Source organism: Protopterus annectens, chromosome 4.part0, assembly GCF_019279795.1.
Source record: "Protopterus annectens isolate FY-2018-M chromosome 4.part0, PAN1.0, whole genome shotgun sequence".
Taxonomy (NCBI): domain Eukaryota; kingdom Metazoa; phylum Chordata; order Ceratodontiformes; family Protopteridae; genus Protopterus; species Protopterus annectens.
In genome coordinates this window covers 93,819,468-93,844,358 of record NC_056733.1, presented here as the reverse complement: position 1 = coordinate 93,844,358, position 24,891 = coordinate 93,819,468, and the positions used below count along the sequence as shown (strand labels likewise).

The following is a 24,891-nucleotide window of genomic DNA, read 5'->3' as shown; positions in this document are numbered from 1 at the left end:
AACATCCAGAACTGCTTGTGAAAGAGGAGCTGGTTGGATGTTTAGAAGATTTGCCATGCAGCCAGATTTAAAGTTTTGAGCTGACTGTGTAGAATCTGTTTGTTTTGTTGCGTGAGCAAATGGGGTATTTGAGGCAATATCCATGGTAGGCTGTGAGCCATATTCTTCAATAGCGGGTACCAGTGCTGGCGTGGCCAGTCTGGGGCTATGAGAATCAGTCGTGGTTTCTCCTTTTTGACCTTCAAAAGAACCTTTGTGAGGAGAGGTAACAGAGGAAAGGCATATGCTGTCAGGTTTTTCTAACTGAAGGAGAGAGCGTCCACTTTCCAAGCTTGATGGTGGAATGTCCTTGTACAAAATATTGTCAGTTGGTAGTTTTGAGGACTGGCAAACAGGTCTATGTTTGGAAGGCCCCATTTCTGAGTTATCATTGTAAATATTTGTGGGTCTAGTTTCCACTCGTGGGGACCTTTGATGTTTCTGCTTAGGTCGTCTGCCAATGTGTTCTTCTGTCCTGGCAGGAATTGAGCGTATAGCTGGACTTGGTAGGCCAGAGCTGTGTCCCATAAGATCATTGCTTGCCTGCAAAGAGGGTAGGAATGTGTGCCCCCTTGTTTGTTTATGTACCACATTACTGTGGTGTTGTCTGTCTTTATTGCAAGTTGTCCTGGATGTAGTAGATCCTTGAAGACTGTCAGAGCTTTCTGTACAGCTAGCATCTTTTTGATTTATGTGCAGTTTTCTTTGTTCTGCAGTCCATAGGCCTTGAATGCATTGTCCTGCCATGTGTGCCCCCCAGGCGTAGTCTGAAGCATCTGTTGTGATAGTTTGCCTGGTTGGGGGCAAGGTGAAAGGCTGACCCTTGTTGAGGTGACATGCCTGTGACCACCATAGAAACCCCTGTTGAAGGCAGGGAATGAGAGATATCATTGTGTCCAAGCTGTGGCTGTGTTGAGACCATACGCTTTTTAGGTACCACTGTAATTTCCTCATATGCAGTTTTGCAAATGGTATTATTAGTATGCAAGATGCCATGAAGCCCAAAGCCTGCAGAATTTTTCTTGCAGTTAATTGGGTCTTTGTTGCCATTGTCTTGAAATATTGAGTCAGTTGTAGTTGCTTGTCTGGTGTAAGATAAGCCTTCTGGGCCGTTGTATCCAAGCTGGCACCCAGGAATGTCATTTTTTGTGAGGGCACTAGTTTTGACTTCTTTTCATTTACTGTGTACCCCAGACAATTTAGTAGATGCTTCACAAAGGCCAGATGATGTAAGAGAATGTCTTTGTTTTCTGCTTGGATGAGGCAGTCATCCAGGTATGGATATATTTGAATTCCACTTTGTCTGCAGTATGCAATTACTGGTGCCAGGCATTTTGTGAAAACTCTGGGCACAGTAGATAAGCCAAAGGGCAGTGCAGAGAATTGATAATGGGTTGAACCTGCACTGAAACGGAGGTATCTTCTGCAACTTGTCCGATAGGGACATGCAGGTATGCCTCCTTGAGGTCCAACGTTACTAGCCATGCTTCCTTGCCCAACATGGGAAGTAGCTGCTGTAGTGTTAGCATCTTGAATTTGGGAACTTGTAAGTAGGAGTTTAGAATTGAAAGGTCCAGAATTGGTCTCCAAGCATTGTCCTTTCTGGGTACTAGAAAGAGCCTTGAGTAAAATCCTTGGCCTTGCTCTCGAGTAGGTACCAGTTGAATGGCTCTCATGTCTATGAGAGCTGTAATTTGCTTTTGTGCCTCTACCCATTGATTTTGTGGCAGGTTTGGCATTCCTCTTTTCATTGGAGAGGTGTGAAAGTGGAATCTGTATCCTCGTACAATTATGTCTAGGACCCATTTGTCCTTTGTGACCATGTGCCAGTTGTCTGCAAAAAGTGCGAGTTTTCCCCCCAAGGGGGCTGTCAAGAGAGTACTGCTTGGCCAGATGAGGAGCAAGTCATTGAGTTTGCCTTCTGGTGGGTTGAGACCTGTCTTCTCCTCCCTTCTGTGTTGTAGTGCCCCATTGGCGAGGTTTATACTGGGCTTGTGGTTGTCCTCTGCCCCTTGGGTGCCTGTATTTACCCCTCTGTGGTCTGTCAGTAGCTGGAAAGGACCAATTTTTTGTTGGCCAGTTTCTACTGAAGCGAGGGGGTTGTACTTGTAGGAAATCTTTGACTGTCTGCATTGATTTTGCCTTATCTTCCATCTTCTTTAAAACTTCTTCTGCTTTAACTCCAAAAAGAACATCCTGCTGTAAGGGAGCATCTAGTAGTTTTGCTTTAATATGATGAGGCAGAGTTTGTTCCTTTAACCAAGCATGCCTACGTATAACCGATCCAGTGACAGCTGCTCTGCAGGATGCCTCCAAAGAATCAAATCCACATTGTAAGGTATGTTTGCCCACCTGCTCAGTGGCATGCAACAAATCCTGTACTTCTTTCAATTCAGATTGTTGGGGGAGGGAGGTTATCCTTTGCTTTAACTGAGATATTAGAAATTGCTGATACTTAAGCATATGAAATTGACAATTTAGTGCCCTCACAGCTAATGTGGCTGAGGTGTAAACCTTTTTCCCCCACCTGTCTAGTGCTCTGGAATCCCTCTCAGAAGGTACTGGGTTTTTAGCCATAGAAGCCTTAGCCCCCTTGGGACCCTGGGAGATGGTCTCTGGGTCAGCTACTGGGCTTTTGTAAAGAAATTTGTGGGAATCAGGTACTCTGTAGTATCTGTCAGGCTTAGCCGGAGCAGGAGGATGAGAGTCTGGGTTGAAACTGGATTCTAAATAGACATCATCCACAATGTCCAACACAGGTGGGATGGGAGGTCTGTGTTGGGGGAGTAAGAGAAACTCTCAGCCTTTTCTTGGAATCAGAGTAGTCCTGACCTTCCCAGTGAAAATGTTCCCTCATAGTGTGTAAGGTTTCCCCAAAAGAGTAGTCCTCAGGAGGAGAAGCTGAGGGAATAGAGTCCTCAGCATCAGAATCTTCATAAGGAGAGATGGAATAATCATGGTTCTCAGAGGAATCCGAAGAAATGGACAGTTGCTCAGAGGAAGCAGAGTCTTCCTCTTGTCTAGGTCTTTTGTCAGGAGGGGGCTGTGAACCCCTGATATGAGAAATCAAATCTTCAGCCATTTTGAGCATCTGTTTCTTAGGCATAGGGCCTTGAACCGGAGACTGAAGTGCAGTCTTTTTAGATTTAGAAGGAGTCTTAGACTTAGGAAACGTTTTAATGGTGAGAGTCGTCGGTCTGAAAATGCCTTCAGAAACCGATGGTGTTTCTGCAGCACCGATGTCTTTAGAAGCTAAGTCGTCGGAAGGGCCTGAAGTAAAAGGCTGCGTCGGCCTAGTACATTCCGTCAAAATATCTGTAGCGGTCTCGGGTTCCAGATCTGCGGTAGTCAGGGGCTGCGTCGGAGTCTCACTGAGAACCGGAGTACCGGAGACCAGATCAACCGAGGCCTCGGAATCTGGCTTAGGCCTAGGCTGTCGGTCCTTATCCCTGCGTTTTTTGTGCACGCCGGTAGTCGATAGCTTCGACGGCATGTTGTAGTTAAATTTTCTACCAAAATAGTGTAGTGCGAAATCAAATCATCTTTTAATAGTACGCTTATTAAACCTAGCACAAAACCGACAAGAAGTGACGTCGTGATCAGGGCCTAGGCAAGGTATGCAGTAAGAATGAAAATCCTTATGAGGTATTTGCTTCCCACAAGAAATGCAATTGTTAACTTTTTCTGACATCGGTCTGAGGCAAGAAAAGTTTCCCCAACGGGGTACTTAGCTTTATGGAAGACTTCGGTCTGAAATTCGAATTCGACAATCTCAGGAGTCGGCCGACCGGCACTTGCGAACTGCTTCTGCTTCGGGCACCGCGCGGCAAGAAAGACTGAAGAAAATGGCGTTGGTTGCAATATATATACCCCTGGCGCACTGACGTCAGGGATGAGGCGACAGCAACCAACGTCGGACCAAGACTTTGGAATTCCGGCCGACTGCGGGACCGCCTGACGACAGGATAACCCAAGTGTGATGACTGCAGCAGGCTAACACGATGATCATCATCTTGCTAGCAACGGATATAGAGGGTAAATTAGGTATTGACCAAGACACAAGATACCACTAAGACATGCATCTGGGGAGTTTCTCCATGGGCCTCTGCTGAAAACTGGCTTTGTTCCAAGTCGGACTTTCCCAGTTAACAAATATTTAAAAAATTAATAAAATAAATAATAGGGGGTAAATGTAGTAGTAGTTTGTATGGAAACTATTGGTTTTGTTCTAAACTGTTTGCTGAATTATTAGGATTGGGTGTTATTCAGTGGGTAGTAGACACACTGGATTGGTAAGGAGAGTTTTTATTTAGGGAGGTAATGCATTCAGTGAAGTGGGTATTGAATAAGGTTGTTTATTTCTAGTGGAGAGCTATTATGGTAAACGTTGGGCTCCTTGTACAGGTGTCTGCTGAAAATTGGCTCGTTCAAGTTGGACTTTCCTGGTAAACATATGTTAAATAAATAAATTAAACAAAATGTCCAGGCTATTTTTGGTTATAGGCAGTTTTAAGTTTAAGCCACTCTTTCCAAGCTTTGTCTCCATTAGACATTGTAGCTTTTCTCTGGGCAGTGAACCATAGTGCGAGGTTAGCTTTCACTTTTTTGCAGAGCAGGGTGTGGTTGTTTAAAGTATTTAAGAATACGGTATTAAGTATGAACTGCCTCATCAAGTGGAAGTTTTTTTAGGGCAGACTAAATGTTTTCAAAGTACTGATGTAGTCTACATCAAATTTATTTCAGGTTGTATTAAGCTGGTGAGTGTTAGATTGGTGGGTGGTATTTCTATAGGTATAAGCTGGAAGGTGGGCACTAAGTTTGTATAGGTTCACGAGACTGTACATTTACTAGGGTCAGAGACAAGTATTCAGTCTAGAACTGTACCTTTACTGTTGGCATTATTAAATATAGTGTGTATTTTAATAAGCTGTTTGTTAACTTTAAAGATAGTTGAAGGAAAGCAGGATGTAAGGTTTTGCCAGTCAATATTTTCATCTCCTAATATGATTTTTTTTTTCATAAGAAATATACTTAGTTGTCCAGCAGAGGCTTTCTTCAAATTGTATTATATTATTTCTAGGTGGGATGTAGACTAACAAAGCAAAGCTGTTTTTTTTATTGTCAAGCTTTAGCAGTGATTCTAGATTTTTGGCATTTGGAATGTTGTGCAAACAGGGAGAACGACTGTATGAACTTGGGTAAATTAAGGCTACCCCTTCTGCTTTCTTGTGGGCCCTATCAGCTCTGATAATACTGCAGCCTGGAGGAAGTAGTTCAGTAATGCTGGGCTTAAGACAGGTTTTTGTAATGTCAAGAATATCAGGGTTATACTGTGATATCAAGGTGTACAATTCTGTAATTTTGTACAAATGCTATGGAGGCTGACAGTGGCAATATTTAAAGTGTTTGGAAGACAAATGGGAGAATGATGCGGTGAGGGGTTTGATGCGCTAGTTTTATTAGTATGGATAGGTGGCTGTTTAATGTTAGGACAACACAGTTGTGAAGAGGTATAGTTTTGAGGTGGTAGACGAAGAAGAGTTAGTTAAGTCACAATTTTTTAGGGGTGATTTTTTTTGCTGTTTAGATTAACTGGTGAGTTTTTGGGGCCTGGGTTGGGATGGACATTAACACACTGTGTGATTTTTGACAGGCAGTGTATCGATTTAGAGGGGACCTGTATGAACTGCTTTTGAGTAGAGAGTTGGTAAAAGACAATACGAGAGATTAAAAAGGCAGGGAGATACATCGGTATACCTATTCCTGATTTCATAGAGTGCTGAATAAGCCAGCACCGATGTTACCACCCTACTGATCCCTGGTATTGCACCACCCATCAAGACAAGATAACAAGACATTGACCAGTTCTTAAAGTGTTCAGAGAAATAGCCAGCCATGACCCAATGCCTTACGCAATGATGTCCTCCACAATCTTTCTTTGCATACTCTACATTCAACCCTCAGCCTGTTCATTTGTTAGACATCTCAGAAAGAGAGAAGGCCACATAGGGAAGCAAATTCTCCTCTTCAAGATTATCGTGTGAAAGTCATGAATTGTAACAAACTACATATCGAAAACCAGGAACAGTTTTTCCTCTTTTCAACAGTGTCTTCGGGCTTCCAAGGATCCTGGGCCCCAAGCAAAGACTTTTATATGCAGTGACACAATTCAGTCCAATGGAGTAAGCCTGGACAGCTTGACCACCAGTGTGCAGTGAAGTATTGCAGCATTACGTTATACTCCACTTTCTGAAAAAAGATCTCAAGATTCACTAGTGAAGGTATCTGGAATGGTTACACCTATTAATATGTGCACAAAATGGTGACTCAGATCACCACAGCATTAGCCGAGATGAAGTGCCAGTTATATGTACAGAGGCCTGAACATAGATCCTAAAGGTTACATATCTGACTCTATATCTAGATCCAGAAGGCTTTACATACCAACATCTCCTGGAAACCAGACAGTTAACTTTGGCATCAGAAGAAAATGTACTAGAATGGTGCACATGTTTACTTTGACTTGTGGAAAAAGCTAGCAATGAAGTTTATCCCAGTTCAGTTTAATTATATCTACAAAACCTATGTGGTCAAGACAGAACTGGGAGAGGGGGAAGCAAGGAGCACTGGACTTTAGGGGAGGGAATTTTTCCTTTTACTTTCAAAAAGATTTTATTTTTTGGGGGGGGTAGGGATCACCACTAGAGTGCCACAGATGAAAATGTTCAGTTACTTACAGTCACCAGCATGATCAACTGGAGTGGGGGAAAACAGACTACCAGGGACACTCAAACACTGCAACAGATATGGGCCATCAGAAGAGTGCAAGTACTTCTGTTTATTTACTCTTTGCAGGGGAGAACCAAAGTGGTATTCATACTAAGGAAAATCTGGGTAAGGCACAAGGAAATTCTTACTCTTTTTCCAATAAATGCCATGGGATCTTTTACATCCACCTGAGCTACTGACTCAAACAGATGGGGCCTAAGTTTAAATGCAGAACACTCCTTACGATACACTGCAGTATTTGAAAAATTATTTAAGTACCTGGTATGGGAATAGAAGCCACAGCCTCTGGATCTTCAGGCACAAAAGGCAAGTGTGTTACCTGTTGAGTCACTGACAGTGACATCTGCAGTTATCACAGTCTTTGGTTCTGCATCACCTAGTTCAGCTTTCTGCGTCACAGAAATTGAGTGCTTTTAGTCTGTCAGACTTTTTTGAATTATTCAAAGGGCTGGGAATTCTGAGAGCTGAGGGAATTAAACCACTTACTACACAGTAAGTTCAACACACTTTTGCTACAAATATTAATGAGAGAGAGTTTTACTGTTTGCGGATTTCCTTGCATGACAAACTCCTGGGTCTAAAGTTGAGCCAGCATATTTGGCTGCATTTTTCTTCAGAAAAAATACAGACCGTGACGCCAACAGTATAGACTTCATATTCCTGACACTTGCATTCATAAAGCACACACCTGAGCCTCAACTCAGTTTACAAATGTACACTTTACTGTTGTCAAACTTGTTGACTACATAGGAGGAGTCCCTATCAGTTCAGTGAACAGCATTTTCAGTGGCACATCCCCCCCCCCCCCCCCCATGAGCGGAATTTGATGAACAGCATTTCCGATGAAATGCCGTTCGTTGAAGGGTCACTTAGATGAAGTGATATAGACCCACATAGGAGGTAAAATTAAAGAAATGCTATAAAAAATAATTACTGAACAAGTTTTATTGGGAAATTCTCGGGTGTGCCTCCAACAGTGAAATTGGTCAAATGCAGAGAACTTTCTTAATTTTTTTTTTAAACACGAAGCATCTTTATTAAATTAGCATGTATGACATAGGCCATGTTACATTTATATAACCATAGCGAGAAATTGCTTAATTTTTGTACAAAATACATTTCGTTTATCTAAAGCAAAATGATCATGGAGTCAGAATAAGTTATGTTATGACAGTAAGGCAATTAGCCCTCCTCCAAAATGGAGGGCATAATTACTTCAAACGTGTTTATTTGCTCATGGTTTAATACCACATTCCAGTAACTCTAAATATATTTCTTGTACTGCCTGTAAATGTGCTTTCAGTAATGTGTGCACCAGTGCAATTTATTTTATTAACATGAGATAAAAATCTGGACACACGAGTATGCAAGGCACATTCCCCACTAGCAAATCCTCATCATAATCTTTTGTTGCCAAAGACTATTGGGAAGAGCATGCAGCATCCATTTTTCCACTTCATTCTTGTGTAGGTTATTACTGGAGTGCAAAAAAAAAAAAAAAATGCTACACCATTTTGAAACAGCATTCTAACACTACAAGGACTCTATGATGGAGAATGGACATGCAGCATATGCTCGGAACTGCAGCTGTCTATGGGCTCACTCAGAAGGAAAAGATGCAGCATTCTAAGAAGGCTCTTTCCTTCCATTTTGGGACGGTGATACAGCTACCTGTCAAGAGGATCACACCTAGCAAAAGTGGAAGGGTATACTCCAGGTGCCAAGACTTTTACAGTTTGCTTCATGGCTGGACATTTGGTTATTATAAGCCGTTTTCCCCATCCACTAAAGCAAAAAAAAAAAATGTTTAAGTGCATCAAGAGTTATATCTATACAGTTCATACCCCTGTCATTTTACAGCCTGCACATACCTGAATTAACAGTCATATAAATGGAGATTGAAGCTTCATGGACCTAGTCTGAGAGTTAGGTTAATACATCAAAAAACAATGTAGAAACATGAGATCTTCCACCATGAATCCAAAGTACTACAGTCTCAGATTAAAAAAAAAAAAAGCAGAAAATAAAAGCTGAAACTACACACCCACTTACATTCTTCAAAGATTAATATACACAACCAGGGACATTTTTATATCCTTCTCTCTTGCACTTATCTTCCCACATTGACCATCACCTGCTTGATGTTTCTCCGGTTGCTCCTTAGTGTCCTCAGACTATCACTAAGAGCTGGGACTGCCACAGCTAACAGTGGGTTGGGAAGGAGAAGTGGAAACATGGAGCAGAGCAGCCAACATCACCACATATACTGGCCTTTGTGTTAGGGATTTTCTATGTCATGTCCTATCTGGGCAGGACTCAATGTCATATGTTTCACCACATATGATGATCCAGCACTCCCCCACACATACACTGAACTCAACAGTAATCTGTCATGAAAATACAGTACTACCACCTTTAGCAGGAAGTGCCATATACAAAGCACTGTGCAAAATGCATACCTGTCCAGCCATATGCATCCTCATATTTGGGCATCTGTTGGTTACAACAACTAATGCAACAACCACAAAATACCAAATCCCTGGTCTCCAACTAGGGGTGGTCAAGTAGTGGGGAACCTGATCATTTTACATTCTACAGGGAGATAAGTACTGCCCTTCCTTTCCTCTAGCTACCGTACAAGGGTCACCAGTAACATTAGCAGATATCTTCTTCCAAGGTAACAGGCTAATGAAATCAAGCTTAAGCAATGCCAAACTTATGAAAATGTAACCCATTTCATTACTTTATTTACTTGGCAGCACAGTGAGACAATTAGCCTTTCTACTGTACCCTTGAAGCATATTTAACATTCTTACCATCTCCCTCTTTCTCCTTCTGTACCACCTGTAACATGCCCTCTTGAATGCCTGTCTCCATCATCCATTATGAGATTCAATGAGACTACAACCATCTGTATAAAAGTATACTTTTATGAATCCAGGGACAAGGTGGCCCCCAAATGTTGTTGCCTGTCACACCATCATACCTCCCCAACATGATTCTGTGTACACATATCAGACCTCCCTCACTGTCTAGCAAGAATAACTCCTCTAATGGTTATATATCTCACACACTTCTGGTGCCCGCCTTCTGAACTCCATCCAACAGTCTGATATCCCACTCCTTGTATGGCCTGCAGAGCTACAAATGAAGTGTGACCAAAACAAGGCCTGGAAGAATGGGAACATTACCTCTATGCTTCTGGTGTCTAAACCCCTGACAATATTCACAATATTTTGTTTTCTGCTACCATGGTTATGTTACTCTCATCCTGGTAATGCACTCTAGGTATGATCAACACCCTTAGAACCTTTGCCTGTAAGGCTGCCATCAGCCCCTTTCTCACCAAGGCTTCAGCCAATTTGACCATTTTTTCAAAGTTCTTTTTTAGACTCTTTCTTCCATTCTCTACTCCTGCATCGATCTTTGTTACTCTCACTGATGAAGCTGATATTCTTTACTCAGTCAAACTTGATAAAATTAACATAATGTACAGTAATGGACCCAAGACTGCCCCCCATGGTACATCCACTAGTCACTTCCCAAATTCCTGACACTGTTCTGCTCACCATAACCATAAGTGAACTACCTTCTCAATGTGGCACAATTCACTTCCTTATTCTTAGTCTTACCCAACCCCCACGGCTTTCCCAGCAGTCTCCTGTTATGACCAAGTCAAAGGCCTCAGTGAAACCTAGGCACACCACATACACCAGGACTCACCTGCCACATTCTCCTGAAAAGCAGCCATAAAATTAAACAGTACTGCAAGGGGTTAACTCCTCTAACCACAACTCTTTCTGGATGTAAACTTGTGTTAATTGTTTTTTAGAAAAAGAAATAGCCATTCTTTCTGTCAAGATTCTCTCCATGACTTAGTCTAAAATAGCGGGGAACAGGCCTATCGCCTCTATGTATTTATTTCCCTATGTACAAGCAGTACCAGTCTTGCTGTCTTCCACTTCCCAAGTACTTCAATGGTCAGTAATTCACTGAAGATCTACAACAGGAGATCCACCAGCATATGCACCAACTTCTGGGTACCCTCAGACACGGACCAAATTAGTCAACATACCTCATCATATCTTACAGCAGCCTGATCCCTCTTCACCTTCACTACTCTAGCCTGATACTTACTCTTAACTCCCCTCTTCATGTAGGCCGAGACAAAAAAACATATATTCAAAACCTCCATTTTCCCCTTTCTTCCAGTAACACTTCTATCCACATTTAGCCTTGTAAGGTTGGTCCTTCCCTTCATGACACATTGCCAGTTCTTTTTTGATAAGGACTTTTGATGTTCTAATGTCCTTTGCCACCCTTCAACTTGCCTCCTTCAACTCTCTTTTACTCTAATCATTACCCTCCCCCCATGCACACATTCCTATGTAGTGTAGTCACATTAGCCTACCAAATACTGGACCTGACCACACTCTGGTTTGGTCCTTTTGGCCAAACCCTAGCTGGAATGCCCCAATCCAGATCTGGCTCAGTGGAAGCACTGACTTTTACAATCTTATCGCCTAATCTTATACACCTAGCTCCCTATGGGCAAAGAAAGGTACGGTTGATCTTGAACGTTGTGAACAGAAGACAACTGGGAGAAGGCTGACATGCAAGTGGCATCATTCTGGCCTGCTCAAAAACAAGTTGACCCTGGACAATCATTTTCATTCTGCCAGGCAAGATATTCAAGAAGTCTACACACTTGTCTCAGGAGATCTTTGGAATGGCAAACCATCCAGCTGCTCATTTTCAGGTAGCCCGAAAGATGAGCAGGCCAGACTACCTAAAAAGTTTTGTCCTCTGAGTAGTGTGGCCTTGGTGCTCATTTGCCTCCAAGCTTGTCTAAGTCAAGCTCAGACTCTCGCACACTATGCCACGCAGGGCATAAAGGCACTCTTAGAGAAGTTAATGCGCAGTGACATGGTGCAAGTTCCTGTTACCAGAATAGCATTTTCTCTCTCAGATTTTCTGTAAGCACACAAAAATATGTGGTCTGCACCTCTACATTATGAAACTTGTTCTGTCCAAAATGTATGAGTTTGGCCCAATTTTCTACCAGACTGTCACAGCTTTTCCCTGCCACAGAGCACTTCTATCTATGTCAAGTGGGGCCTTGGTTACTCCTATCCAGTAAAAGGGTGGTGTATATTCTGATAACCTGGATAACTACAGAACCATCTCCAGCCTTTCCTTCGTTGGTAGGTTTTCAAGAAGTGGTTTATGCACAGATGAATTCATATTTATGAGAGAACAAATGAAATCAATAGCAACGAGAGGGCATTCGCTGACTTCCTCTGGGTGGGGGACCAGTGTCATTATTCTATTCTGGTCCGGTTGGATGTCTCTTCAGCATACAATACAGTAAACCTTCTGGGCTATTTATGACACTACTGTAGCATCACTGAAATAGCTGTGGACTGATCTGCCTCCTGTCTGAGAATAGACAGAGCACTGCCAGTGGTTAAATCCTATATTTCCTACCTCTTACCTGTAGTGTACACAAAGGGTTCCATAACAGATCCATTACTATTCACTGTGCGTAGTTCCCTTTGGAGACATTACGAGAAGGAGAAGATTACAATACCATCGTTACACTAACTACATGCAGATTTACCTCTCATTTCTTTGGGAATGAGTGTCTAATGTTAGCTGAAGTCTTGAATACACACATGACTGGAAGACACTGAATTAACAAACCCAGTACCCTGAAGGTGATTTATTTTGCTATATGTGTCACTATGTAAGGTTCATCTGCTCTGCTTCTGTCCCCTATCATCATCTAAAGTGATGACAAACTAGAATTTGTGTTGAAGGTGCGAGATCTGGATCCTGGTTTTGGAAACCAGCCAACATTAAAGGACCATTTTTTCTTTAATTGTCGGATCATTTTGTTTCCATCTCAAGAACATCAACCTCATAAAACACCTTACACCTAGAGACCTTCCTGTAGTGGTTCACTCCTTAGTATCCTCTCACTTGTACTACTGTAATGCTCTGTACCTAGGTCTTCCTAACTGTGAATATGAGTGCCTATAGAAAATTCAAAACACTGTGGTCTGGCTATTTACTGAAGTATCATGCTACCATTACATTATGCCAGTTCTGCTTGAGCTTCACTGGCTGCCCATTATCAGAGGATTATTTAAGTTCTTATCTTGGTTTATATGACCCTACATGACTTGGGTCCCTCCTATCTGTGAGATATTCTTGTATGGTATCAGATTTCCTATTTCCTCTGCTCAAGCACCCAGGGGCTGGTAGCACTTCTGGAGGTGTGGCTCAAGTCCTCTGACATTTATAACTTTGTTTACCAAGAGTTGCACCTTGGGAATATGCTAACTAGGTGGCTAAATGAGCATGGCAGCTTCAAGTTCTCTTGGATGACATACCTGTATGATGTATCCCAATAACTTTACACGTCATGAAATTATCTTTTGACTGCTGTAGCATTTTACCATGCATTTTTTAACTGTTCTCTAAAGTACTTTATTCTTTTATACACCTTTTCTTGTTTTCTTTTGCATTTCTTATCAGTAGCTACTAGTTTTACTTTTGATTTAAATGTGTGATTACTTGCTTGTTTTATTCTTACTCTAGGTTTGCACTTTTTCTTTCTTTCTTTAAAGATTTTAGGTTTAAGCACATTAATAAACTCCAATCCCTTTTTATCTCTTCCTCACATAGACATAATGCTGAGTACTCAGTCCCCAAACCTTTTACATAGATTGCTCAAACCATCAGACTTAAAAAATCATCTCTGACTTTCAGTAGCAACTCAGCTGTCTTTGAGCATGACAACTACTGGACAACGATCCCTACAGCTATGACATCTGAGCCCTTACACAAATCAGAATTTGGTCATTTCTTATATAGTTTTGAACAAGACAGATGAACCTTCTTCATGGTCCAAGAGCATAATCACCTACCCTTTCTCCTTAGTCCTGGCAATTCTGAACCTCCATGAATGTAACTTCTTCCTCCTAACTACATTCCTTTATTCTCTCTGTGGCTGATGAACCATATCAGCCCACCAGCATCCCCCCTACCTTCCTCTATTTTAACAGCAGCAAGATCGTGGACGTTTCTGAAAAAGAAAATGTAATACTGTAATGCTGTCTACGCTATACCACTTGTATAGGGAGGTTTTTATTTTATAACTAACATTTTCTACGTGTCTGCAGTTTTTATTGTTCTGTTGGATTCTTTGCATACAGCTGAAAAGATTTACATCATATTTTGTTTTTCAGAGCCACTATTTTTTCCACTAGTGCTTCTTGAACAACATAAGCATTTCAAGCAAAGCAACAAGTCACAAAAAATAATTTTCTTTTTGCATACTGCACAGCATGTCCAGAAGAATTCCCAAAAGTCAGCAGGAAGTGATAAAAGAATGGAAACACTTTCTGTGCTTCAATACTAGTATGAGAGTTATTTTAGACCACAAAACCACAGTAAGGCTGGAATTATTACAGTCTGATCCGGAAATGCTGCAGGGCATCACCAGCTGTAACATATATATGTGTCCTTTAAATGTATAAAACAGCGTTTCTGGAAAGTAAGCCTTTCCAAGGCAGTAATTTACAAATGTCCCTAAGCATAAATATTCTTGGATGCATCACAAGATTAGTTATGAATAGCTACAGCCAGAGCCATCATAATTAGAGACCCTAAGCAGGCCATTTTCTCATTCACGTACTTCAAGACCCTCGCACATCCCTGGCCTGTGGTGTAGGGGAAATCCTGTAATTTAGCACTCTACCTAACTATTACAAAATAAATTCAGTTGCTGTGTACACTTACCTTGACTGTTTGTTCCTCTTTGGGTCCTCTGCAGCAAAAATGTGCACTGTGCCATGGTCACTAGATACACAGATTAAGGAGGCATCTTGATTAAAGTTTATGCTGCAAATTAAACAAAAAAGAACAAGTTTAATTTTTTGCCACACTTAATATATGCAACAGCATAAAAGTGTACTGCCAAATCGACTTGTTCAACTGGAATGACATGATTTACTCCTGCTTACAAGCAGGGACAACAGCAAAACAGACACAAAGCCCTTGGGTAGCTGGGTAAATTATTTGTTTAAAATCTGGATCAGAAAAGATACCATTCATGGCATGACCAGACACAGCCTCTGTCACAGTGTTTGCAAGTCTTGGTACTCCACTGTACAAATCTGATATGATATTAGAGAAAATCGGCAGATGACACTACAGTATGAACAGGGAACACACTTGGAGAGAGAAAGTGCTCATTTCACAAACCTGTAAATTCAAATCCATTGCTGGAAAAAAGGGGCAGGGGCTGGGATTCATGGGCAGGTTTCCCAATATACAAACATTTAAAGTTGCTTTGAGTACTAGGCAAGGTTGTCCTGATCCACTTTCCCCCAACACTGTTCACTAAATGGCCCTGCTCTCGTGAGCAGCAAAATGATCATAACATGTGAATTCTGTACGTGTTAATGAAGTCCATTATACCCTAGTATATTGCTCTGTAGGGTAGCTTGCCTAGTAAGGCAACATCAATACTACACAATTTCTGTGCACAGCACTGCACAAAATGAGCTGCACCTACTGATGCATTTCAGTGCAAGGCAAAGAGGGGCAGTTTCACCCAGCTCAGACTGCTTATCCAGCTAGGTAGTACAGTGAAGTCTGAAATGTGAATGCATGACAGGCTATGTAAGTGTACACTCAATTGTTCATGGGTGTGGATGCAGATGCAGGGACACTGTGGCTTATTTCTGAGAGTGTACTTGCATGACTGCCTATGTTACCTATGTGCACATGTCTGTGTGCACACGGTGGACAACCGCTGCCTGACATGATCTGTGGCTGCTACGGATGAGGAAATCATGGATGAAGAGTGTGCAGACAATGGGCATTTGTGTTATGTGCAGGTTATATTTCTGTGTGTGCATGTGCTATGTATGTGGTTTCTTTTAATGGAGAGGAAAGGCTAATTAGAAAAGAGATGCAATTTATACTGCCTCTGCTCTAATTATCCTCCTCTGTCAAACAGCAAGTAAGGTAATTGTAGAACGCAAGTTTTGTGTGCGCGCGCGCACTAACACGTGCCAGCCACAGTCTCCAGTGCAGAAATAGGTGTGTTACCATGGGTAGGATCAGCAGTTATATTTGTGCATTTTAAGAAAGAATGGTGAAGCATTTGAACAACCTTCCACAGTAGGGTCAAAGAGGGTGCAAGAATTAAGCAAGACACATGACAGACTTAAGGCCGCCTTTACAAGGACAAAGGAATGTGTGCTTCTGTTTCTGATTTTACCTTACCAACAAATTCTACAAGCTATCAAGATATTTCCATATACTACAACATATGCAGTAATGCATTCATGGTAACTTCAAAATCTAGTACTTTTACAAAACTTGAAAACTGTCCTCTCTCCAACATACCTACAAAGAATATTTTTCCAATTAAGAGGGCTGACAACATTTTTTACTGTTAGTCAACTAATATTCTGTTTTTATGCACTACATTTGTTAAAGAGACTGAACAACCACAAAGTATAAACACAAACTTCCAACAGTACACAAAATGCAGAGATCTACAGTGAACATAAAGCACCACTCCAGACTTAAGATACTTTGAAAATAAATCAAGAAAAAGTCTACATTCATACTCCTATATCTCATCTGACTACATTAATAATTAAAACAGCTACCGTATTTCTCCTTTACAAATGCAAGATGCTTGTACTTCACACAAAGAACTAGTCATTCAACGTTCATTCTCCAGCTACCTATTAATCCAGATCAGGGTCACATGAGAACTGGAGCTTAACCCACCGGTGACTGGTTGCAAGGCGAAGAGATAATCCTGTACAGGCTGCTACTCCAACACAAGGTGTGCACGAACGCATACACACACACACACACACACACACACACACACACACACACACACACACACACACACACACACACACACACACCATATGGGTAATTTTGGAACAATGTCAATTCACTTATGTTTTGTGTGTATTTTTTTAAATGGCTGTAATGTTTTCCAATCCAAAGCTTGACTTATCACAGCATCCTTCAAGCTATTGGTAAGATCTACTCATCCTGTATGTCAAACTGCAAAAAAAAAAAATAAATAAATAAATAAGAATGCAAAAGTTAAAATTGCCTATATTTTTCAAAGGAAAGTATGTTGATATGCCAGCCTGCTTGTGCTGCCAAATGCCCAGTTTAGGAATAAATCAAGAAACTGAAGTTGTCTTTCAGGGTGGAAAAGAATGACTAGTTCTTGGCCAATCTTACCACATAGTGAGGGTATGTAACTGCACAACATAACTGTGGGTAGCTCACAGTAAGCGATATCAGTTATAGAAATACAAAGCTTGTGTAGCCCATCCAGTTAGACTTAAACATGCTCTCATAATAGGAATGTTTGCTTCCAAAACAAAGCAAAACAAAAAAGAAAAAATAAATCACTGTTCAAACAGATGCATCAACCATCAGTGTGAGAGTAATGTAAACTAACTGCAACTCATTCTTCACCTATCTGAGATAGCTACAGAAAAGAGCTACTGCTGAGATCTTTATGTAGGTTTCTGTTTAGAAGAAACTCCAAAATCCTGACAGCTCCTAATGGACTACAAAACCGAGAAGTTCAGAAAATGAAAACAGAAAATGCAGCATACTAGCTAACTTAACTGAGTTTTAAAATTCAACTGCTGACACCACACAAGACATTGTCCCCAATTTCTTCCCACCCTCTCTCTACCTCTGAATTTGAATAACCACAACTCCACCTCCAGAACCACCGTCAATCACAACACACATCCAATACATAATCCTCAACCAATAGGACTTGACATAATTCATTCTCTATTATTACTTCACCAAGCAAAGTAACTTTTCCTTACATATACCCCAAACAGTTCAATCCATTATATCCTACTAGTGGTTTATGTGCTACACATATAACAATGACATTACCCAATGCTCTCCTAGTCACTAGCCTCTACCATCTTGCCTAGCTCATCAACTCTCAAATTTTTCCAATACAGAAATACACCTCACCCACCTATGCACATCTACTCAACAAACTCCTAGCCTACCTCTCCTTTACATTTGACCCAACCTCTACCACTCATCCACTCCAGATCTACTCAACTACAAACTATCCAACCACCCGAGCACCAATGAAATTACACTTTCCTACACAAAGAACCACTCAATAATCAGTGGAGACATTTACCCAAACCCTGGCCCCCTTCCTCAGCAAATATCCTGACCAAACCACACCCAATGACCACAGTACTAACAAACACTTATCCTCCAAGCATAACTTCCAGTTGTTAAATAGGAACCTGAGAAGCATGTGTAATAAGATCCATACCTACTTCACTGTCCACTGCCTCAACATAGTCATTGCTATAGAAACCTGACTAAACCCAGAAATACCAAATAATGGCATCACCCCTTCAAGATTTAATAAAGTGAGCAAGAGGTGTTGAAATTCTTTACAAAAAAACTTCCTGAATAAAATCCTACTTAATCCCCAAATTTAACAATTCTGAGATCATTTTATCAACAATGAAAAATAACAACATAAAAACTATCTGCATCACAGCTTTATACATCCCACCAGGTAATAAAATCAGTACTGCTGAAAGTCTCCCTTCACTGGATATCTGATTATGCCCAATATGCAACCTTCATCCTACGAGTCTTAAACAGAGACTAGCGGCTTATAAACACTACTACCCCCAACAGAATCTATAAATTTATACGGCTTTCCTCAATTTCATGCTCCCACTAGAAGAGACAAAAACTCCAGCAGGCAGTCAACCTTAAACTGGGTGCTCATCAATTAACCAAAGTAACTGCAGTTGGATGCCTACCAGATACGGTAAGTGATCACCTGCCAACGTACACCATTAGAAGCTAAAACTGCCAGCACAAATAAATTATAAACAACCAAATACAAAATTCAAACAAGCTCAACAAAAGACACCTTTAATAAAGCACGGTGTCTGTATAATTGGAATATACTAACATCTATGTCTCTAGACTCTCCAGTTTCCTACTTCAATAACATTTTCCTAAAAATCCTTAAAGAATTACCCCCAAATTGCTACAAGAGAGTCAAATTCAACCCTACACCACAGTTAACTAAGGAAACAAAACAGCTAATGTTAAAATATGACAAAGCATGGAAAGAAATATGTAAACATAGGAGTCAAAACAACACGAGTATATAGACACAAACTTTACTGAACTCTGTATCAAACTAGATAAGCAATCCTACTATAACAGCCTTCAGCACACACATTAAAAAAACCCTAAACTCTAATCATCACTAAATATGTTACAGAATCCCATCACCTTGGCTGCTCAGAGACTCCCACCAGACTATCTACAAATAGCTGCCAATACAACTGTTGTTCTCCATCTCTATACTGGTAAATAGGTCCACATCTACTTTTTAATGTTTGCACTGAAGGATATTGTAGGTTTGCTTATCCAGCTTGACAGAGAGTTTACTAAGGGTCAGTCCTCAGAACAATCCTCTTAATATACTGCCACACAACATGCAAGCGTTGTCCTATACTCTGATTCAACACTAATATGTGCAACCCCAATTCTCTTCAAACCCCAGGAATTTACCCAAGTTTCTTTCACCTCTATAGAAAACTGACTATAAAACTCATCCCATCTTAACCCTAACAAAACAAAATTAATGCTCTTCACCTTAAAGCAACAACAACCAGAAATAATCTTTCCTAATTATGTCAGCAAACAGAAACAGTTGCATAAAGTAAACTAGGAGCTGTCACTGACTAAACTCAAATATAACTACCCCATCTTAGTTGGCCATACAAAAGATCAGAAATTGGGCTTCCTCTGCACAGATAATACCTTACAGACACAACATGACAAACTTTAACCTCACCCTACTTACTCCCAGACATTCTTTATGCATCACCTATCCTAACTAACCTAAACACCAATCCTGAATCAAGAACAGCTTCTTGCTATAAAGGGCTCCGACTCCTCCCCTACTCATAATTCCTTGAACTCCATCCTAGTACCAAAGACTGAGTCTGCCCCTTACTGTACGTATTATGTCTATTTCTCACCAAATATTAGAAAGCCGATAACTAATCATAGAAGGTACAGGGAAACAGACAAGACTGTTCACACAGGGTGTATAGTGGCAACCACCCATTCATCTCGAAGTTGTGTCAATTTGGAAAGGGTGGCAAGAGGGAAGAAGGTTGAACCAGATAAAAATCAGACCATAACGATAGATCCATGTTGTGAACACATAACCTTTCTACCCAATGTTGTCTATTTTCGTCTGATTCAATAAATGGGATAGATTCTTAAGCTGTCTTTCTGGGTGATATTAAGGAAGGACATTCCTGGGTATGGTGGAACCAAAGGAAGAACGAAATCTGGATTGTACATCCAGTTTATAAAAGAATCACAAAGACCCTTCAGGGACACTGACAGGGCTTCTCGGTAAAGGGACCTTGGAAGCTGTCAGTATAGGCTGTGGAACAAGTTGCAGCTACACAAGTGTCATCAATGGGCAGTCTCCTTGAAATGAATGTTGTGGTAGTTACTGCTCTTGTTGAATGAGCCTTTGGTTTGGATTGTAAGGATAACCCCTTCTTGTTATAGACCACAGAAATGCAATCTGACAACCACCTTCAGAGTCTAACCTTTCAACAGCTCTGCCAAATTCTGGTTTTGAGAAGGCAAAAAATAGTTTACCAGATTTCCTACATTGTTTGCCCAATGAAGAGAGTCCGAGTTGACTATGGACATCTAACTATGTGAAAGATATATTCTTCTTTGTTTGAAAATCTGGGAAAAAACACTGGGAAATATATGGACTGATTCAAGCCCATTTCAGATGACACCTTTGGAAGGAAGGATGCATTAGTCTGGAGAGAAACTCTGTTCTTATGGAATATCAAACTGGGAGGTTTATATGAGTTTCTAAACAAGAAAAGAAAATACTGATAAGTGGTAAAACATCAACTAAAAAAAAACAACAAATACCACTATAAAGCACTGGAACAAGCTGCAAATATTTTAACATACATAACTTTTATTATTCCGCTTTCGTCACTAAATAATTCATTAGAAGTCTTTAGTAATAATGACGAAAGTGGAATAATAAAAGTTGTGTACACTAAAATATTTGCAGCTCTCTCCAGTGCTTTATAGTGGTATTGTTTTTTTTTTTTTAGGTTTATACGAGAGTGTTTGTAATTCTGAAATTTATCTGGCTGACGTGATCACCACCAGAAAAATGGTTCAAGTTAGATATTTAATGTCTACCTTGGCCACAGGTCCAAAGGGGGGAGGATTCAGACTTTGGAGCATGATGGTAATATTCCACAAAGGGACACGATCTCTAATGGGACGGCTTAACAAATGACCCCCTTTAAAAAGCTCTTGAGATGTTTAAGGAAGCTGTGGAACTGTCACTGTGACCAACATAAAAATTCCAAATTGCTGCCATATGAACTTTGATAGTAGAAAAACTAGAGCCTTTGTGAAAAACTTCAGACAAGAATTCCAAGATGGAGGGGGTGGGTGCATAAGCAGGATCCAAACCTTGCCACAGCTCAGACAAAAAAATGTACCATTATGCATCTTTTTTTGCAGAAGGCTTGCTTGGAATGCATGCAATGTTAGGAGGACCGCCCTCATCTCCAAGACACCAATGTGAAGATCGGCCTCCAAGGTTCAACATACACCTTGGATCTTTCTCCCTTTGAAATCCACCCCCCAGAAGGAAGGCATCTGTGGTTACTACTGCTAACAGCAGATCTGTGTGAAAAGGTCATCCTTCAGTTACTGAAGGGAGGTTATCCACCAAGTGATGTGTTGCCTGCAAATCTTTCTGAATAGAAACTTCCCATGTAATGGGTGAAAGTTCTGGGGCCACTGCATTACTACAGTCCACTGAAGCACTCTCATATAGTAGTGGGTCATTGGAATCATTAGAATTGTAGATGTCACTAGGCCTAATAAGACGCAGGACCAATAGTTCTGGAGAAGATGAATGCTGGATCACCTGTGTGGTCATTAGATGCAAAAGTATAACCTGGTGGTGACTAAGGCCGACAATTTACAGTGTGTGTTGACATGGCATCCAGTGAATTCTGTTTGTTGGGTTGGTAGGAGAAGGCTTGTATCCCTAAGTAGATGAAAGAACCCCATTACCGCTGACATTATGGTGGTGAACACAGTGGGGGCTGTGGCGATACTGAAAGGCAGGGCTCTGAACTGGTAGTGACTGGCTCCCAGACAGAAATGCAGTAATCTCTTGGAGTGCTTCGTTACCATCACATGATAACAAGCATTCAGGAGATCTATCTAGCACATCCAATAGTCTTTCCTCAGAAGAGGCATTATGGACTGAACTTAGACCATCCAGAATTTTGCCTGTTTTATGAACTGGTTCAGGTGACTGTGATCCAAAACTGGTCTGAAATCCCCAGTTTTCTTTGGTACTAAAGAACCTGGAGTAGACTCTGGATTCTAACTGGTCTGGGGGGACCAGTTTGATTACTTTTTCTAGCAGCTTGGACATTTCTATTGTTGTTGGTTCCCACTGACTGGGCGGAACATCAGGAACAACTTTCTTTTTCATGAGTGGAAGAGAAAAGGGAATGGAACAACCTCTGGAAATTATCTTCAGCACCCACAAATATTTTGTCATGTTTTGCCAGGCTTGAGGGTGTAATGATAAGTGCCCCCTGACTGCCTCTAGAGTGCAGCAATCAGGCAGCCCTTCAAGAACAATAATAGGGTTTCTCAGTAAAGGGACTGTGGAAGCCCTGGTTACAAGATCCACCTCTGCCTCTTGGGCGACGTCTATTAGAATTTCCTCCACCTCTGCCACATAGAGGTTTATCACCAGGAGAGTCCTAATAAGAACTCTGCAACTTATGACACTATCTTTTTCCCAGCCCTCTGATTAATAGAGGAGGATCTTTGGGGAGTGGAAAATGGATGCCCACTGCAAAGTGTGTCTTACCATCCTGCTGGCTCCTAGTCAGTGCATCTTTAACTTTGGACCAGAAAAATGTGGAGCCATCATATGGGATGTTAATGAAGGACATGTTGAAGCTTTCCACAAAAATCACAAAGAAGCATCCAGGCATACCATCTTACTTGCAAGCCCTGTGCCTGCTGCTTTGGCTGAGCCATAAACTGCATCAGAAAGCAGTTGCATGGCTACTTTACAGGTTGACTGCAGAGTACTGTAGACAGGTGGGACTCCATTGTCTTTTGGACATCTACAGACAAAACTCCAGAGAGTGGCTTGGAGAGTTCCTTAGTCAAGTCTCTCTGAAATCTGATGACATGAGTTAATCAATTCAGTGAACTAAGGGTAAAGTCACTGATGAGCAAGTCTGTTTCCTGAACCTGTCTAACACCCTAGACTCCCTGTTAGGGGGATGGACACAGGAACATTCCTTGGATAATTCCGTTTTGATGGCCACTTCTATGACCATAGCGGCCCCTGGTGGACCTTTGCTCCAATGTTTTGTCCTTTGGAGCTGCTAAAATCCTATTTGGTTTCTTGAGCAACTGCTCCACCACATCAGGGTCCTTCCAAGCCTGTTGCGCCAGGAGATCGATATAGGGATCAACGGGTGGTACCACCCAAGAACGATGTTGATCTGGAGCTGAAGGCTTCCAAAAATATAGATTTGTCCAGTGAGGGATTGTTGGTGGGCCATTCCCTTCTCTGTTTCATAAGCTCAAGAATTTCAAGGAAGGTAACATCTTCGGAGGGGGTCCAGGGGGACTCCTCACCCTCATCCATGTCTGTATCCTCTGTGAGAGACTCCAGTGAGGCATCTATGTGCTTGCTTGCATGTCTGCATTTGTATGAACTGGTTCTGCTGGGAGGTCAGATGGTTCAGAATCAGACTGGAATGTAGCATGTGGTTTCACAAGAGGCATGATGAATGGAGGGGTAGAATGATCAATAGTCATTCCCTGGGAATAGCACCAAAATAACCTTGAGCTGAACTTGCATTCCCAGGAAGTTTCTTATCTTGTCAACATCATACTCCATTAAACTTTGAGATGATAGAGCAGAAGAGTCCACAGGCAAAGGCCTGGAATATCTTCTTTCTTGAAAGACCAGTGAATGTAATATTGGGTTCACAGTTACCAGAAAATACTGGGGCCAAGGAGAGGATGGATGGATCGGACAAACTGTCGGGTCTGACCTCCAGGTAGCTTCTGGCTGGCATCCAGCTGGCACTGTTGGATCCAAAGAGTGCTTTATGGTTGAAGACGACTTGTCTTTTTTCTTCTTCCTTCTGTTTGACCTTCTCTTTTTCTTGTGATTTCTCTGTAGACATTGGCCTGTCCTGTTTCTTGGCATGGGAAGAAGAAGGCCCAAATAACAATGACCCTATCTGCAGAAGGAGGTGACCTTTCATCACTAACTTATCATTGCAAGCTTGGAGCACCCTAGTACTAAAAGAAGCACAAGACTGGCAGTCTGCATCCAAATGAGCAGCACCCAAGTAGTAGAGACAAAGTGTGAGGGTTGGGGGGGTGGGGAGCTTACGTCCGCACTCAGAACATTTTTTAAAGGCTTGAAAGTCAGACATTATCATAAAAAAACCCAAAAGAAAACATTTTCACACGCACACAAAAGCTAACATACCTACACAAATCTCAAGCTACTATTTTACACTACTAGTAAACACTACCAACTCTTACTAAATTTACTAGAAAATATCTATCTAAAGTACTACCTAAAGGCACGCACAAAAAACACACACTCACTATTGTTATAAGCACACTAAAAATGTAAGAGAAAAATTCTCTTGGTAGGAGGAGTAACAATAGAAGAAAACAACTGCTATAAAGGGTATGAGCGCCCTCGAAACACATCTGAAGTCTTCAGGTGGCAAACGAGATAGGAGGTATTTGGATGGAGTCCAGGGAATTATGGTTAGGGGAGGTTCCCTGGAACCGTGAAACTTTCAAATTCAGTGCAGAATTTGGATTCAGTCAGACCAGACAACCCAT

At 41.3% G+C, this 24,891-nt stretch overlaps 1 protein-coding gene across 2 annotated transcripts in view; it reads right to left on the bottom strand.

Moving 5' to 3' along the window:
- WDR45B (WD repeat domain 45B) overlaps nt 1-24,891 on the bottom strand; it is a 1,288,431-nt gene that overhangs the window by 326,799 nt on the left and 936,741 nt on the right. For both annotated transcript variants that reach the window (XM_044068126.1, XM_044068127.1), the window contains exon 8: nt 14,635-14,736. In XM_044068126.1, the coding sequence (XP_043924061.1) occupies nt 14,635-14,736 (102 nt within the window). The remainder of the gene's footprint in view (nt 1-14,634; nt 14,737-24,891) is intronic.